Source organism: Berghia stephanieae, chromosome 9 (genome assembly GCF_034508935.2).
Source record: "Berghia stephanieae isolate SIO BIC M18660-M18661 chromosome 9, UCSD_Bste_1.3, whole genome shotgun sequence".
NCBI classification, from domain to species: Eukaryota; Metazoa; Mollusca; class Gastropoda; order Nudibranchia; family Aeolidiidae; genus Berghia; species Berghia stephanieae.
The window spans coordinates 8,853,728-8,872,250 of NC_088368.1; the positions used below are offsets into that span (position 1 = coordinate 8,853,728).

An 18,523-nucleotide genomic window follows, 5' to 3' on the forward strand; every position below is an offset into this window, starting at 1 on the left:
AAAAAATAATTAAAAAATAGAAAGCCATACCACAAGCAGGTTTTGACTGGGTCACTTAAGATCTTCCAAGGCAAGTACTAGTACAGCCACCCACATACCGCTGCCCGCACTGCTGAAGTTATTGCTCACATGCAAGAAGGCCCATTCAAAACAGCCATTGCCAGTGCTTAGGAACTAGGAAAGGAGGCATATCTGCATGCATGATGATGATGATGATGGGGATAATAATGATGATGATAATAATAGCAGCAACACTAACAAAATGGCGTATATGTCTAATATAAAATTTTAGTATATTTTCCCTTTTGAGTATTTTAAGTCATACAATAAAAGGATTTACCTAATTGATCAATGATCAATATCTTACGGTTTTTTGTTTGTTATAGGTATATCTTACAATGGGGAGGACACGATTGCGTGTGTGTGTGTGTGTGTGTGTGTGTGTGTGTGTGTGTGTGTGTATATGAGAGAGAGAGAGAGAGATGCTTCCTTTTGTCTTTGTCCAGCTTATGTCCACATGATGACACCACCGATAATACATGCCAAGTAGACCGGCCAAATTACTCCACTGCCAAAGGCGTGTCCACCGTTGTCTTTATTAAGGCAAATGTTCTCTGGTACGTATTCTCTGAACTTCAAGGGTTGATAAGCTGCCAACCTCTCGATCTGTTATAAAATAATAATTGTAATAATAATATTAATGATGATGATAATTATAATAATAATGATGATGATAATAATAATAATTATGATGATGTTTTGTTTTTGTTTTTGAGGGTTTTACGGCGCTTGCAACACATTAAGGTCATATCAGCGCCAGTAAAAAGGAAGAAATGGGATAGTAAAAAGTTATAGAATTCAACTAAAGCACCCAAGAAAAGGTAAGACAAAGGGGAATTCGTTCAAATAGGAAACAGATGTAGATTCCAAGAGCACACCATCAAAGTACTTAGTTTGAGATCACCTAAAAGTCTCATCCAGACACAAGCACAGGTCCCCACTAAGAGGAATACACTCAAATGTTAACAAATCAAATATAACATGTAAATAAAACATACTACAGTACATAACAGAGAGATGATTTACAAGGAAAAAAATATCATCTCCCAAAGCAATAACTATACATTCGACTGTTTCCCTCTCAGCCAAGTATTCCGACCAAGGTTAGGACAAAACCAAGCAATCTCACTCCAAGACAAAGACAGAAAGCATGTTGGAAAACAGATATAAGGGGATAGAAGACACAGTATGTACCTCCCTGCCCGCTATGGGAGGTCAGGATCCCCACCCAGATTATGATGATGGTAATAATAACTATAATAATAATAATGATGATGATGATTATAATAATAAGTCAATCTTTCTAGTCCGGTGGTATTGACCATATCAGGATTTCACGGTATTAGAATACCAATACCACAGGTGTCTATGAACTGGTAGCCCAGTAATACTTTATTTTTTCTTATACAATATAGATAGCATGCGCTTGGCTAAGAAACTCACAACATTGCCATCCGGAAATAGAACGGACGAACACACATTATTATTACCATAATCACCACCAACAACAAAAACCTCAACAACAAAAAAACTCCACCACCACCATCATCATCATCATCGTTTTAAATTTGTTAGATCATTAACTTTCATTCTGCGATTTCTTACATTTGTAGTCAAGCAATCACCAGTGACGTCGGACTCCTGAACGTTGTAGACAAATGTTAATCGGTTGCTTTCGATCGACCAGTTTGTTGTTTGGACAAAGTTGTCTAAGCCATTGGGGTAGTAGGTCTTTCCGTCCTTGCTGTAGGCCGGCCTTAAATAAAATATATTATGATATTATCAGATAGTATAATGACCTACAGATTGCAAGTCCATCAGAAGTAGTTTTGGTAGTAATAGTAGTAGTAGTAGTAGTAGTAGTAGTAGTAGTATTAGTAGTAGTAGTAATAGTCGTAGTGATAGTACTTGTTTGTTTTTTGTTTTTAAGGGTTTTACGGCGCTTGCAACACATTTAGGTTATATCAGCGCCAGTAAAAAGGAAGAAAATGGGATAGTAAAAAGTTCTAGAATTACAATTGAAGCACTCAAGAGAAAGTAAGACAAAGGGGAACTGGGAACAAATAAGGATCAGATGTGAATTCCAAGAGCATACCACCAATGTACTTAGTTTGAGATCACCTATTTCTTATCCGGACACAAGCACAAAATCAAACAAAGAGGAACACACTCAAATACTTACATTATACATTAAAAATAACACATACAATAATACATAACAGAAAGATGATTTACAAGGAAAAAAAATATTATCTCCCAAAACAATAACTATGCATTTGACTGTTTCCCTCCCAGCCAGGACTCCGACTAGGACCAGGAAAAAACCAAGTAATTTCATTCCAAGACAAAGATAGTAAGCATGTTGGAAAATAGATATAAGGGGATAGAAGACACAGAGTAGTAGTAATTATAATAGTAGTCGTAGTAGTAGTAGTAGTAGCAGTATTAGTAATAGTAGTAATAGTAGTAGTAGTAGTAGTTGTAAAAATGGTAGTAGTAGTAGTAATAGCATCAGCAGTAATAGTAGTAGTAGTAGAAGTAGTTTTAGATATTTTCATGAATTGCACTTTTATTTATATTTATTGTAATATTTTTATTCGTGCTTCCTTACAAAGGGGCATTCATCCTGTTTTGTTGATAAAGGGAAACCCGAAACGTCTATTTTATCTGTTTTCGTATATTAAATTGAAGTTTACATTCAATTTTACATTGTTATTTTATGGACTTAAGATAAAATAAGATAAGATATACTTTATTGATCCTGAATGGAAATTATCATAACGTTACACATCATTCATCGTTATATTAATATTATTAGCACAGATTTATACACTGTCATGAACTGTAGTGTGCTAGAATCTCGCGAGTTCTGCGCCATTTTGTTAGAAATGCGAGATTCGATAGGCTTGGCATTTATTGGTGTCTACCTTGATGTGTGTAGATATGTACGGCTATGTGGTCTTGTGGTATGACACTGGCATAGTTGAGTCCTTGGAAAAGGCTCATTACTCACATTCTCTCACCGTACTCGGTTGTTAAATAAGTACCTAGCTGTTAACAGCGTTGTCTCTGTCCGAAAAAACATGTAATATCGCCTAACAGGCGTCATCATGTCCCGTTCTAAATGTTAAGTGTTGCTGTTGGCCAGGGACCCATTGTAAAGCGCTTTTAACACGTTTGGTGGATATTGCGCTATATAAAAGCTAGATATAAATAAAGTAACAGTATTCAGGCCAAAATGTAAAAATGATGTTTTGTCAAATTATAGCAGAATATGCTAAAATATTGGGGTACTAAATACTTATCGTAGAACGTGCTTACTTGTGGGTTTAAATAAAAGAAAAAGGGACTGAATCTGCCATCTCATGATTATGTTTATTATTCATTATTTTACTTAATTATTCATTTCTTTATCTCCTCATGATTTAGTACGTATTTAATCATTTATTAATATTATTCTTTATATATGTATATTTCACTTTTGTACTGTTTAATTACTTTAGACTTTAAAAACACTACAGATCAAAATGTGTTTGCGTTTATTTAAGTCTGTTCCCATGCGCACAAAATATGAATGTTTAAAGAAAATAACAAAACTAATCAATGCATTAATTAATTAATTAATTAATTAATCACAGGAATAATACATCATTTACGATAACAAAGATATAAAACAAAGACGACAAAATGTGGATGTCTTGCATACCGGAGGTTTAATAAATAATAGTATTAATGAAATTTATATATATTGCGCCCACTTTATACAATAAAGCTCTAGGCGCATAACAATAACTTCAATCCATTCAAATCTCTCTCTCTCTCTCTCTCTCTCTCTCTCTCTCTCTCTCTCTCTCTCTCTCTCTCTCTCTATGTCTCTCTCTCTCTCTCTCATTCACTCTATCTATCTATCTCACTCCCAGTCTCTCTCGCTCTCTAACTCTCTCTCACTCTCTCTCTCCCCCCCCCCCCTCTCTCTCTCTCTCATACACACACACACACACACTTACACACAAACCTTCCACCATCCAACTATTTAACATATTTTAGAAATAAAGTAATATATATATATATATATATATATATATATATATATATATATATATATATATATATATATATATATATATATATATATATATAATACATACATATCCTGTGATCATAGTCTGCTCAAATAAAATAACTAATAAATTAAGAATTCTCGAAATAAATAAGTTTTTAAGTGTTTCCTGAAAGCGAGTTCAGTAGGGACGTCACGAAGAAATAAGGGGAGATTATTCCAGACAGTCGGTGCAAAGTGACTAAAGGATCTGTCAGCGAGTTTTTTACCCTGTTTTGGGAGCGATTATTTGTGAAATATTAAATAGTCAAAGGGTTGTGCGGGCAATGTGGTCCAAATAGCCCGAGTATTATAAAGAATCAAAGAAAAAAAACCCCGATAAAACAAATGGAATACGAATAATAATAATAATAATAATAATAATAATAATAATAATAATAATAATAATAATAATAATAATAATAATAATAATAATAATAATAATAATAATAATAATAATAATAATAATGACGATGATGATGATGATGATACTACTACTACTACTACTACTACTACTACTACTATCACTACTACTACTACTACTACTACTACTACTACTACTACTACTACTACTACTACTACTACTACTACTACTACTACTACTACTACTACTACTACTACTACTACTAATAATAATAATAATAAGGACATTCAATCTTCACAAATTAGACCTACGATCATACCCGGATCAGCGGGTGGTTGGATGGGAGCATCACCCTTGAATCATATACCTATGATGTTCGCATGGGTGTACGATCCGATAGTGATGTCGTTTCTTTTCTCTTTACTAGCCTATCCTGCTTCTTTGGTTTGTGATTGTATTTTTGACAGGGATATTTTTTTTCCTGTAAATCCCTGCCTGTTTGTTCTTGGTTATTTATAATTTAGCTTATGATATCTTTAGGTTATGATTTTGACTGACATTTGTACTATTTTTGTTAGATTGTTTGTTTTTTTGTTTCAGCGGTCTCTCATATAACCTCAATTGTGTTGGAAGAGACCTAAAGCAACAAACAAACAAACAAACAAATACCCGGATCATCTTGGTTACAAGATTAGAAGTAGCAGATTAATACTACTCCACAGCTCTAACACTACTCCGCTGAGCTCTAACACTACTCCACGGAGCTCTAACACTACTCCACAGAGCTCTAACACTACCCCACAGAGCTGCAGCTCTAACACTAATCCACAGAGCTCTAACACTACTCCACAGAGCTCTAACACTACCCCACAGAGCTCTAACACTACACAACAGAGCTCTAACACTACTCCAGAGAGCTCTAACACTACCCCACAGAGCTCTAACACTAATCCACAGAGCTCTAATACTAATCCACAGAGCTCTAACACTACTCCACAGAGCTCTAACACTAATCCACAGAGCTCTAACACTACTCCACGGAGCTCTAACACTACTCCAAAGAGCTCTAACACTACTCCACGGAGCTCTAACACTACTCCACAGAGCTCTAACACAACTCCACAGAGCTCTAACACTACTCCACAGAGCTCTTGGCTCATTGCAATGTTTAACCACAAGATACATTCTTAATCTTTAAAAAAAAGTACATTTGAATGACATATAGATAACACGTTCTTTTTATTTCGTAGTTCTAAATCAGGTTTACAAGTACTTCATATTTGTGTTTTATGATCAAAGCAACCCTTAGGTGTTGCTCAACTGTTTTAACTTGCTATCCTATTTTATGGACTCAATGATGACTGAATCGAAAAACTGTCCTAATCAAAACCGCTCTCCGATTGGTTGAAATTCTAACATTGTCCAAATAGCCAGAACAAAGTATTAGTAAAAACTAAATCAACAGTCAAAAACATTTCGTCAAAAATACTTACTTTGACTGGCAACCATTTAGCGTTGACTTTGGGTAATACAATGCGAATCCAATACACATTTCATCTGTGGTGGCCAGACCACCCTGTTGACGAGCAGAAAATTTGTTTAAATACATAATAACTACGAATATCATTTGTATAGCTCTTTGCCATAATTCACTTATTTGTCCATGTCATGGTCTCAAGTGAGTAAAGAGCTACTCGACTATGCATAAAGATATATGTAGAATGAGGCCCCAGAATTTACTAGTTACTATAAATGAAAAACAATTAACGATTTGTTTACAATGAAATAAAAATAATGATGAAATTTAATTAAAAGAGATAAACAGTGATCGTGGCAGTTACAAATAGAGATATGAATATTTTACGTAACTTATGATAATATGTCAGGTTCATAAATTTACGTTTCCAGGCAGTTGATGGGCTTGGATGATCTATTCCTCTGATAACAGGATTGGACTCGTAAAATTTCACTTCCAGGCAATTGGTAAGAAGTTATTGTGTAGTCCTTGACAGCGGGCTTGGGTTTGATCCTTGAAGATTATACAATCAAAGTTAAAAGCTCCGGCGTCTTAATGGTGTAGATATAATATCTACAAAGTCCCAAAAGATAAAAATCTTCCAGTATATATATAGGAATAGAGCGACTGGCCGTCCGGCATAGATTGTGGAGAGAAAGTGAGTGTCGAATGTTAGACCTATCAGCTTTTATAATAAGTGGCTACGTGACAGAATGTAGAACGAAAAGTATTCACTAATTAGAAATTAATTCGAGGGAAGGCTATAAAAGGAAAGACGATCTAATATTAGAAGGTAAAGTTTATCTAAGCCTACCGAAATATAACTGGAGTGAGATGAATTCAGTTCTTAATAAAATAAAATTTAATAAGATAATTGTGAACAATCTTTACTGTGACACCCCCCACCCACGTTTAAAATATACTCTTTAACCATTATGGGAAAGATAGATTTTACAAACGGAAGTAAATTTACTATCATGATACTCTCGCATTAATCCATTGTTATGATTTGTGCTACAATTAAATTATTTATTAACTAGACATGGAAATGTTTATACTAACGTAGGTATATGAATGGGTGACAATAACAATGAAAGATTGTGATTACAAATCATTGTGATGAACAACATGATGGCAATGTGATTACAAATCATTGTGATAAACAATAGTGATGGCAATGAAGCATGATTTAAGTCGATGATATGAAGGTAATTTACTGAATGAAATGAATGAAAATGTAAATGGAATATTGACATTTCAATTATTAATCATAAATGAGTGAAAATTCATAACAATGATAGATAAAGAGAAGATTTCCCAAATTATGAATGGGTATGGTATATATATCCAAACAATACTCAATGTTACATTAAGTTGGGTCATCATGTTTACAAATAAAATTATCGAATTTGTGCGTTCTGATTTGGCATAGTTTGCGAGGTAACTAATAGTATGCATGGGAGGTTAAGTTATACCCTTCTCACGTGTTTATACTAATCGAGAAAGTAGGTCGGCGTGAATATTTTCACAGCCTGGTATGTGAGAGATACTGAAAGTGTAATTTTGCAAAAATAGACTCCACCTTAGTACTCTACTATTATTCATTTTGTTATTTCTTATGTACGTGAGTGGTTTATGGTCCGTTTCGACCACAAACTCTTTTAGCAGTAGATATCTGCTGAATGTCTTTAAAGCAAAGACGATGGCCAGTCCTTCACGCTCTATTACAGAGTATCGTGATTCTCTGTCCAATAATTTTCTGCTTGCATATAAGCAAGGCATTAGAGTTCCCTCATGTTCCTGTAATAGTACACCTGCGATGCCCTTATCAGACGCGTCAGTTCTTACAACAAATTCTTTTGATATGTCGGGTAATTTAAGAATTGGTTCTGAACAGAGTAATGCCTTTAATTGGTTAAAGCTATTCTGACACGCTTCTGTCCAAACAATTTTGTTCGGTGACCCATTCTTTGTCAGATTTGTTAGCGGTGTCGCGATGTGCGCGAAGTTGTAAATGTATTTCCTGTAAAAATTTAGGAGCCCAAGTACTTTGCGTACTTCTTTTTTTGTCTTAGGTGGTTGCAATTGTGCGATTTTTGTTTGTTTTTCTGTCTCGGGTGTCTGTGTCCCATGACCAACGGTATGATCAATCCTGCATTTGAAGCTTCGATATTAGTAAACATAGGTTGCGACACTGTGTCTCTATCAAAATACTTTTTTAGCATATTTGCATGGAATGTCTTTGTTGTGTTGTTAATTTTAATCTCGTAATTAACATTAGATTTTACTGCTGTTATTTTGAATGGTCCTTTCCATGTAGCTAAAAGTTTACTCGAGTCATCGGGTAAGAGTATTAGTACTTTGTCACCAATCTCAAATTTTCTTGATCTGCTTTTTCGATCGGAGTATTCCTTGTATTTCTCTGCTTTTTTAGTGACGGATTCCTGTGCTAGCTTACACGTGTCCTCTATTCTGTCTTTCAGGTTTCTTACATATTCGTAAGCAAACATAATTTCGTTATTGTCCTCCTCATTCCCTTTACAAATGTCGGCTACTATATTGATCGGGCCGCGAGGTGATCGTCCATACATCAACTCAAATGGGGAGTAGCCTGTAGATTCTTGGGGTATTTCTCTATATGCAAATAGGATTGCTGGTAAGTATCTGTCCCAATCATCTGGTTTTTCTGCTGACACTTTTCTTAACATATTCTTTAGAGTGCCATTAAATCTTTCACAAAGACCATTTGCTTGGGGGTGGTAGGGAGTTGTGAATGAGTGTTGGATTCCCATGAGTTTCATGGTTTCATGCATCATATGTGATGTAAATTGGGGTCCATTGTCCGACAGTATCTCATTTGGTATGCCTATTCTAGTAAAAATTGTCATCAATGCTTCAGCTATGTGATCCGATGTAGTTGATTTCAATGCTATCGCTTCTGGCCACCTGGTTGCGTAATCGACTAGTGTTAGTATGTGTGTATGGTTTCTATCTGATTTTGTTAAAGGGCCTATAATGTCAATTGCAACTTTTTGAAAAACTTTTTCAATAACTGGGGTTGTCTCTAATGGCAATCTCGGTATTCTGCCTTTTGCGACTCTTCTTTGGCATGTGTCACAAGATTTCACATATTCTCGGACGTCTTTAGTAATTCCAGGCCATGTGAAATTCTCGGATATTCTCTTCAATGTCGAAGAGCTCCCAAGATGTCCAGAAGTTATTGAATCGTGCGCTATTCCAAGGATTTTGTTTCTGTAAATACTCGGCGTGACCAGTTGTTTAGCTATTTTGTTTCTTTTCCTATGTAACCTGAACAGAATATCTTTTTCAATGATGTATTCAACTTTTGATTTCGTCCCTTTGTTTGCGATATTGAAATATGAAGTTAAAGTCGGGTCCTTTTTCTGTTCTTCAATGAACGTGTTCCTGTCAAATTGTTGTGGTTCTAGAGAAATAGTCATTGGCTTCTCTGTTGTCTTAGTCATCTTTCTTGTTTCTGCTAGACAAGCTGTTTCTTGGGTTAATGACCATTCTTTTACATCTGTTGGGTTGTCTTTAAGACCTTTTATATTGCCAACAATAACATCAGCGACGGGGTTGGGAAGTATACAGCATTCCACTATTCCTGTATAGTATGGGGTTTCTATGTACACGTTAGCTGTTTCAAAGGTTTCGACTGTGCCACTGAATGTGATGCATTGTACCGTTTTTCCAGTTTTGTCTTCGTCATTGATCAAAGATGCTTTTATTCCTACTGTACTGCATCCTGTGTCTCTCAATATTTTGCAATCAGTTCCATTAGCTTTGCCTTCACAAAAAAATAGCGATCCTGATTTGTGAGTTTGTGTTAAAAGTGACATACCTTTCACGCAATACACATTTATATTTTCTCCTGACATTACTCGTGTCTGATTATTTACACTTGTTTGGAGTGATGCATTTGCAGTTTCTTTTGGATATCCCACGATTTTGTAACATTTGTCTGCTGTGTGGCCTTTCATTCCACAATATTGACATTTAATTATAGGTTTGTTGGTTTTCTTATACTCAGTATTATTGTCAGTGCTATTTCTTGTTTTGTTTTGATAGGGTCGGCTATGGTCTCTATTGAACTGTTTGTTCCATGGTTTGTTACTATGATCATCTTGTTTCACTTGCGTGTTCCGAGTGATTGATCGGCTCGTTCTATTTGAGTACTGAACTTCAGGTGTACCTGGACTCTGAGCAGCAGCAGCGTAGTATGGTTCCTTCAATGTTCTGCTAAGGGGTGTCAATGGATGTGCGCTGTTAAAGTTTTCTGCGTAGATTTTTAATTTGTCCAAGTTTTCTGGCTTTCTCTCTTTAAAGAATGCGACTAAATCTGGGTTGCAAGCTTGATAGATTCGATTCTTCAGCGTGAGATAGTAAAGGCCTGCAAAGTCGTCTTGTTTTACGTTTGCCAACTCAAGCCATCGATTTAGAAATTGGGTAATTCGGTTCACGAATGTATTAAAGTCTTCTCCACTTTCCGGTTTTGCAGTGTGAAACCTTTCCTGGTAACCATCTTCCGTTAATCTAAATCTTTTTAGTAGAGCGTCTTTAATTTTTCCATAGTCATCTGCATCTTCAGTTGTTAAGGTATAGAAAACTTTTAGCGGTTCTCCAGATAAGCAGTTAATCAAGGCTGTGGCCCATTTGCTTTCTGGCCAACGATAACCTTTAGCCTGAACTTCGAATCGGTGTAAGAAGGATTCTAAACAGTCTGAGCGTTCATCGTATGTTGGCATGCGTGGAAGTTTCACGAAAAATTCATCACTATTATTATGTTTTCTTTCATGACCGGTTTTTGTTTTTTCAATTTCCAGCATCATTTGGGTCCTTTTGGTTTCTTCTTCTGCTAAAGCTATTTGTCTTTTTAGTTCTCTTTCTTGGACTCTTTCTTCTCGTTCTTCTCTACGTATTCTTTCTTCATGTTCTTTTTCTTCTCTACGAATTCTTTCTTCATGTTCTTTTTCTTCTCTACGAATTCTTTTTTCGTGTTCTTTTTCTTCTTTACGAATTCTTTCTTCATTTTCTTCTCTACGAATTCTTTCATGTCATGGTCTCAAGTGAGTAAAGAGCTACTCGACTATGCATAAAGATATATGTAGAATGAGGCCCCAGAATTTACTAGTTACTATAAATGAAAAACAATTAACGATTTGTTTACAATGAAATAAAAATAATGATGAAATTTAATTAAAAGAGATAAACAGTGATCGTGGCAGTTACAAATAGAGATATGAATATTTTACGTAACTTATGATAATATGTCAGGTTCATAAATTTACGTTTCCAGGCAGTTGATGGGCTTGGATGATCTATTCCTCTGATAACAGGATTGGACTCGTAAAATTTCACTTCCAGGCAATTGGTAAGAAGTTATTGTGTAGTCCTTGACAGCGGGCTTGGGTTTGATCCTTGAAGATTATACAATCAAAGTTAAAAGCTCCGGCGTCTTAATGGTGTAGATATAATATCTACAAAGTCCCAAAAGATAAAAATCTTCCAGTATATATATAGGAATAGAGCGACTGGCCGTCCGGCATAGATTGTGGAGAGAAAGTGAGTGTCGAATGTTAGACCTATCAGCTTTTATAATAAGTGGCTACGTGACAGAATGTAGAACGAAAAGTATTCACTAATTAGAAATTAATTCGAGGGAAGGCTATAAAAGGAAAGACGATCTAATATTAGAAGGTAAAGTTTATCTAAGCCTACCGAAATATAACTGGAGTGAGATGAATTCAGTTCTTAATAAAATAAAATTTAATAAGATAATTGTGAACAATCTTTACTGTGACACCCCCCACCCACGTTTAAAATATACTCTTTAACCATTATGGGAAAGATAGATTTTACAAACGGAAGTAAATTTACTATCATGATACTCTAGCATTAATCCATTGTTATGATTTGTGCTACAATTAAATTATTTATTAACTAGACATGGAAATGTTTATACTAACGTAGGTATATGAATGGGTGACAATAACAATGAAAGATTGTGATTACAAATCATTGTGATGAACAACATGATGGCAATGTGATTACAAATCATTGTGATAAACAATAGTGATGGCAATGAAGCATGATTTAAGTCGATGATATGAAGGTAATTTACTGAATGAAATGAATGAAAATGTAAATGGAATATTGACATTTCAATTATTAATCATAAATGAGTGAAAATTCATAACAATGATAGATAAAGAGAAGATTTCCCAAATTATGAATGGGTATGGTATATATATCCAAACAATACTCAATGTTACATTAAGTTGGGTCATCATGTTTACAAATAAAATTATCGAATTTGTGCGTTCTGGTTTGGCATAGTTTGCGAGGTAACTAACAGTATGCATGGGAGGTTAAGTTATACCCTTCTCACGTGTTTATACTAATCGAGAAAGTAGGTCGGCGTGAATATTTTCACAGCCTGGTATGTGAGAGATACTGAAAGTGTAATTTTGCAAAAATAGACTCCACCTTAGTACTCTACTATTATTCATTTTGTTATTTCTTATGTACGTGAGTGGTTTATGGTCCGTTTCGACCACAAACTCTTTTAGCAGTAGATATCTGCTGAATGTCTTTAAAGCAAAGACGATGGCCAGTCCTTCACGCTCTATTACAGAGTATCGTGATTCTCTGTCCAATAATTTTCTGCTTGCATATAAGCAAGGCATTAGAGTTCCCTCATGTTCCTGTAATAGTACACCTGCGATGCCCTTATCAGACGCGTCAGTTCTTACAACAAATTCTTTTGATATGTCGGGTAATTTAAGAATTGGTTATGAACAGAGTAATGCCTTTAATTGGTTAAAGCTATTCTGACACGCTTCTGTCCAAACAATTTTGTTCGGTGACCCATTCTTTGTCAGATTTGTTAGCGGTGTCGCGATGTGCGCGAAGTTGTAAATGTATTTCCTGTAAAAATTTAGGAGCCCAAGTACTTTGCGTACTTCTTTTTTTGTCTTAGGTGGTTGCAATTGTGCGATTTTTGTTTGTTTTTCTGTCTCGGGTGTCTGTGTCCCATGACCAACGGTATGATCAATCCTGCATTTGAAGCTTCGATATTAGTAAACATAGGTTGCGACACTGTGTCTCTATCAAAATACTTTTTTAGCATATTTGCATGGAATGTCTTTGTTGTGTTGTTAATTTTAATCTCGTAATTAACATTAGATTTTACAGCTGTTATTTTGAATGGTCCTTTCCATGTAGCTAAAAGTTTACTCGAGTCATCGGGTAAGAGTATTAGTACTTTGTCACCAATCTCAAATTTTCTTGATCTGCTTTTTCGATCGGAGTATTCCTTGTATTTCTCTGCTTTTTTAGTGACGGATTCCTGTGCTAGCTTACACGTGTCCTCTATTCTGTCTTTCAGGTTTCTTACATATTCGTAAGCAAACATAATTTCGTTATTGTCCTCCTCATTCCCTTTACAAATGTCGGCTACTATATTGATCGGGCCGCGAGGTGATCGTCCATACATCAACTCAAATGGGGAGTAGCCTGTAGATTCTTGGGGTATTTCTCTATATGCAAATAGGATTGCTGGTAAGTATCTGTCCCAATCATCTGGTTTTTCTGCTGACACTTTTCTTAACATATTCTTTAGAGTGCCATTAAATCTTTCACAAAGACCATTTGCTTGGGGGTGGTAGGGAGTTGTGAATGAGTGTTGGATTCCCATGAGTTTCATGGTTTCATGCATCATATGTGATGTAAATTGGGGTCCATTGTCCGACAGTATCTCATTTGGTATGCCTATTCTAGTAAAAATTGTCATCAATGCTTCAGCTATGTGATCCGATGTAGTTGATTTCAATGCTATCGCTTCTGGCCACCTGGTTGCGTAATCGACTAGTGTTAGTATGTGTGTATGGTTTCTATCTGATTTTGTTAAAGGGCCTATAATGTCAATTGCAACTTTTTGAAAAACTTTTTCAATAACTGGGGTTGTCTCTAATGGCAATCTCGGTATTCTGCCTTTTGCGACTCTTCTTTGGCATGTGTCACAAGATTTCACATATTCTCGGACGTCTTTAGTAATTCCAGGCCATGTGAAATTCTCGGATATTCTCTTCAATGTCGAAGAGCTCCCAAGATGTCCAGAAGTTATTGAATCGTGCGCTATTCCAAGGATTTTGTTTCTGTAAATACTCGGCGTGACCAGTTGTTTAGCTATTTTGTTTCTTTTCCTATGTAACCTGAACAGAATATCTTTTTCAATGATGTATTCAACTTTTGATTTCGTCCCTTTGTTTGCGATATTGAAATATGAAGTTAAAGTCGGGTCCTTTTTCTGTTCTTCAATGAACGTGTTCCTGTCAAATTGTTGTGGTTCTAGAGAAATAGTCATTGGCTTCTCTGTTGTCTTAGTCATCTTTCTTGTTTCTGCTAGACAAGCTGTTTCTTGGGTTAATGACCATTCTTTTACATCTGTTGGGTTGTCTTTAAGACCTTTTATATTGCCAACAATAACATCAGCGACGGGGTTGGGAAGTATACAGCATTCCACTATTCCTGTATAGTATGGGGTTTCTATGTACACGTTAGCTGTTTCAAAGGTTTCGACTGTGCCACTGAATGTGATGCATTGTACCGTTTTTCCAGTTTTGTCTTCGTCATTGATCAAAGATGCTTTTATTCCTACTGTACTGCATCCTGTGTCTCTCAATATTTTGCAATCAGTTCCATTAGCTTTGCCTTCACAAAAAAATAGCGATCCTGATTTGTGAGTTTGTGTTAAAAGTGACATACCTTTCACGCAATACACATTTATATTTTCTCCTGACATTACTCGTGTCTGATTATTTACACTTGTTTGGAGTGATGCATTTGCAGTTTCTTTTGGATATCCCACGATTTTGTAACATTTGTCTGCTGTGTGGCCTTTCATTCCACAATATTGACATTTAATTATAGGTTTGTTGGTTTTCTTATACTCAGTATTATTGTCAGTGCTATTTCTTGTTTTGTTTTGATAGGGTCGGCTATGGTCTCTATTGAACTGTTTGTTCCATGGTTTGTTACTATGATCATCTTGTTTCACTTGCGTGTTCCGAGTGATTGATCGGCTCGTTCTATTTGAGTACTGAACTTCAGGTGTACCTGGACTCTGAGCAGCAGCAGCGTAGTATGGTTCCTTCAATGTTCTGCTAAGGGGTGTCAATGGATGTGCGCTGTTAAAGTTTTCTGCGTAGATTTTTAATTTGTCCAAGTTTTCTGGCTTTCTCTCTTTAAAGAATGCGACTAAATCTGGGTTGCAAGCTTGATAGATTCGATTCTTCAGCGTGAGATAGTAAAGGCCTGCAAAGTCGTCTTGTTTTACGTTTGCCAACTCAAGCCATCGATTTAGAAATTGGGTAATTCGGTTCACGAATGTATTAAAGTCTTCTCCACTTTCCGGTTTTGCAGTGTGAAACCTTTCCTGGTAACCATCTTCCGTTAATCTAAATCTTTTTAGTAGAGCGTCTTTAATTTTTCCATAGTCATCTGCATCTTCAGTTGTTAAGGTATAGAAAACTTTTAGCGGTTCTCCAGATAAGCAGTTAATCAAGGCTGTGGCCCATTTGCTTTCTGGCCAACGATAACCTTTAGCCTGAACTTCGAATCGGTGTAAGAAGGATTCTAAACAGTCTGAGCGTTCATCGTATGTTGGCATGCGTGGAAGTTTCACGAAAAATTCATCACTATTATTATGTTTTCTTTCATGACCGGTTTTTGTTTTTTCAATTTCCAGCATCATTTGGGTCCTTTTGGTTTCTTCTTCTGCTAAAGCTATTTGTCTTTTTAGTTCTCTTTCTTGGACTCTTTCTTCTCGTTCTTCTCTACGTATTCTTTCTTCATGTTCTTTTTCTTCTCTACGAATTCTTTCTTCATGTTCTTTTTCTTCTCTACGAATTCTTTTTTCGTGTTCTTTTTCTTCTTTACGAATTCTTTCTTCATTTTCTTCTCTACGAATTCTTTCTTCATGTTCTTTTTCTTCTTTTACTTTCTCTTCGCACCATGAAAATATTCTTTCCTGGGGTATTTCTAAGTCCTTTGCAAGACTTAAGTATCTTTTATATGCTTCCATGTTGCAATAAATTAGTTACGATGTTTTATATATATTATATTGACAGGATACTGTTACTGACTGTTTTATTTATTTACACTTACTGGAATGAACTGTTCTATTTTTAGAAATCTCTCTCTCTCTTATTTCAACTTATTATGTATGTTGAATTTGATGCCTTTTATCGTTATATCTTATAAAGCAATGTATCAATACAATGCGGAGTTATTATGACTTGTGTCAATAACAATGTGTCAATCGCGTGTACTCTAAACTATGTTACTACGAAAAATGTATCACCAATGTGTGTGACTCGTCGTTAGTTTGTGTACAATTATTCGCAATGACGCTAATATACTAGAGTGTGATAACAATAATAGGATGCCAAAATAATCCCAAGTTATCTATCACTAAATATAACACGACGGCTAGTAGACTCCTTTTATTATTATTTAGTTTTTAAAGACTCACTTTTCAGAACATAATATATAAGTGGTTTTCGGTAACAGTAATATGCCAAAAATGCATTTAAAACAAATCACTATGCAAAACAAATCACGATGTCTATAGTTACTATGTGATGCCCAACTCATGTAAAAGAGAATAATGAAGGATATATTCACCAACTCAGTTCGTGGCTGGGACCTCTCTCTTGTTCAATGGTTGTTCAACAATTGTAATTAGGCATTGAAGAGTGTTTAACAGTGATGTCTGAAATACAAAACAATAAAATATCGTAAGATTTACAATAGTTACAAAATGTGTTCACAACACTGAGTGATTGGATGGTAGGTGAATGAATCGTTATGGAATGTAAACATATTGAAAACAATTCATGAATGAGGCAAACAACAAAATGAAATGAGTGATACAATAACAAAGTGGACAAGGAATGAATGAATGAATGAAAAACTGAGTGAATAGATGAATGAATGAATGGATAATGTATGAATGAAAGAATGAAGGGAGGAATAAATGTATGAATGATTGGATAAATGAGTGAATAAACGAATGAATGGATGAATGAATGAATGAATGAATGAATAAATGAATGAACAATGAATGAATGAATAATTTATAAATGAATAAATGAATGAAGGAATGAATCAATAAAATGCTATTCAATTTGAATGAAAGAATGAATGGATAAATTGCTATTCCATTTAAATGAAGAAATGAAAAAGAAAAAAAATTAATCCTGTAAATAGGGAGTTCAATTAAAATATGATCAAGTGGGTCAATTAAGAGTTTTACAATTTAAACTTTAAAGTTAGATGAAATAGATATATGTAACTAAATAAATTCAATTCTTTATATGTGTCCCCTCCAAAATGTCATGGTCTCAAGTGAGTAAAGAGCTACTCGACTATGCATAAAGATATATGTAGAATTAGGCCCCAGAATTTACTAGTTACTATAAATGAAAAACAATTAACGATTTGTTTACAATGAAATAAAAATAATGATGAAATTTAATTAAAAGAGATAAACAGTGATCGTGGCAGTTACAAATAGAGAGATGAATATTTTACGTAACTTATGATAATATGTCAGGTTCATAAATTTACGTTTCCAGGCAGTTGATGGGCTTGGATGATCTATTCCTCTGATAACAGGATTGGACTCGTAAAATTTCACTTCCAGGCAATTGGTAAGAAGTTATTGTGTAGTCCTTGACAGCGGGCTTGGGTTTGATCCTTGAAGATTATACAATCAAAGTTAAAAGCTCCGGCGTCTTAATGGTGTAGATATAATATCTACAAAGTCCCAAAAGATAAAAATCTTCCAGTATATATATAGGAATAGAGCGACTGGCCGTCCGGCATAGATTGTGGAGAGAAAGTGAGTGTCGAATGTTAGACCTATCAGCTTTTATAATAAGTGGCTACGTGACAGAATGTAGAACGAAAAGTATTCACTAATTAGAAATTAATTCGAGGGAAGGCTATAAAAGGAAAGACGATCTAATATTAGAAGGTAAAGTTTATCTAAGCCTACCGAAATATAACTGGAGTGAGATGAATTCAGTTCTTAATAAAATAAAATTTAATAAGATAATTGTGAACAATCTTTACTGTGACAGTCCAACTGGCCATATAGAACCAGCTCTCTAAAGGCATAACAAGTCGTTTGTTTAGTGTTCTCCTTGTCCCGACACTCAGGTCATTGATTACACTTATACTTACGTACTTAATTATGCCCATCACAACAACAATCCAGCGATATGTGTCCTGTAAATGTCTTTTAATAATGATAAGAACATCTCTATGGTTTTATGCCAAGGCATTAAAGCGGTTTATATCAATCACGTAAAGCTTACACAGTTTAGGTAAATTTCCTCACACACATCAGCTCTCGTACATTACTTACATAACACACATTCAGACACACTCTCCACAC

At 35.1% G+C, this 18,523-nt stretch overlaps 1 protein-coding gene across 1 annotated transcript in view; it reads right to left on the reverse strand.

Annotated features, from left to right (window-relative positions):
- Window positions 1-268: 268 nt before the first annotated feature.
- The window catches only part of LOC144979624 (DBH-like monooxygenase protein 1 homolog), a 44,917-nt gene continuing 26,662 nt past the window's right edge, over window positions 269-18,523 (reverse strand). Inside the window, exons 13-15 of the mRNA XM_078926426.1 lie at window positions 6,017-6,099; window positions 1,666-1,816; window positions 269-666 (exon numbers count right to left, since the gene is read on the reverse strand). Coding sequence (XP_078782552.1) covers window positions 508-666; window positions 1,666-1,816; window positions 6,017-6,099 — 393 coding nt within the window. The 3' untranslated portion in view covers window positions 269-507. The remainder of the gene's footprint in view (window positions 667-1,665; window positions 1,817-6,016; window positions 6,100-18,523) is intronic.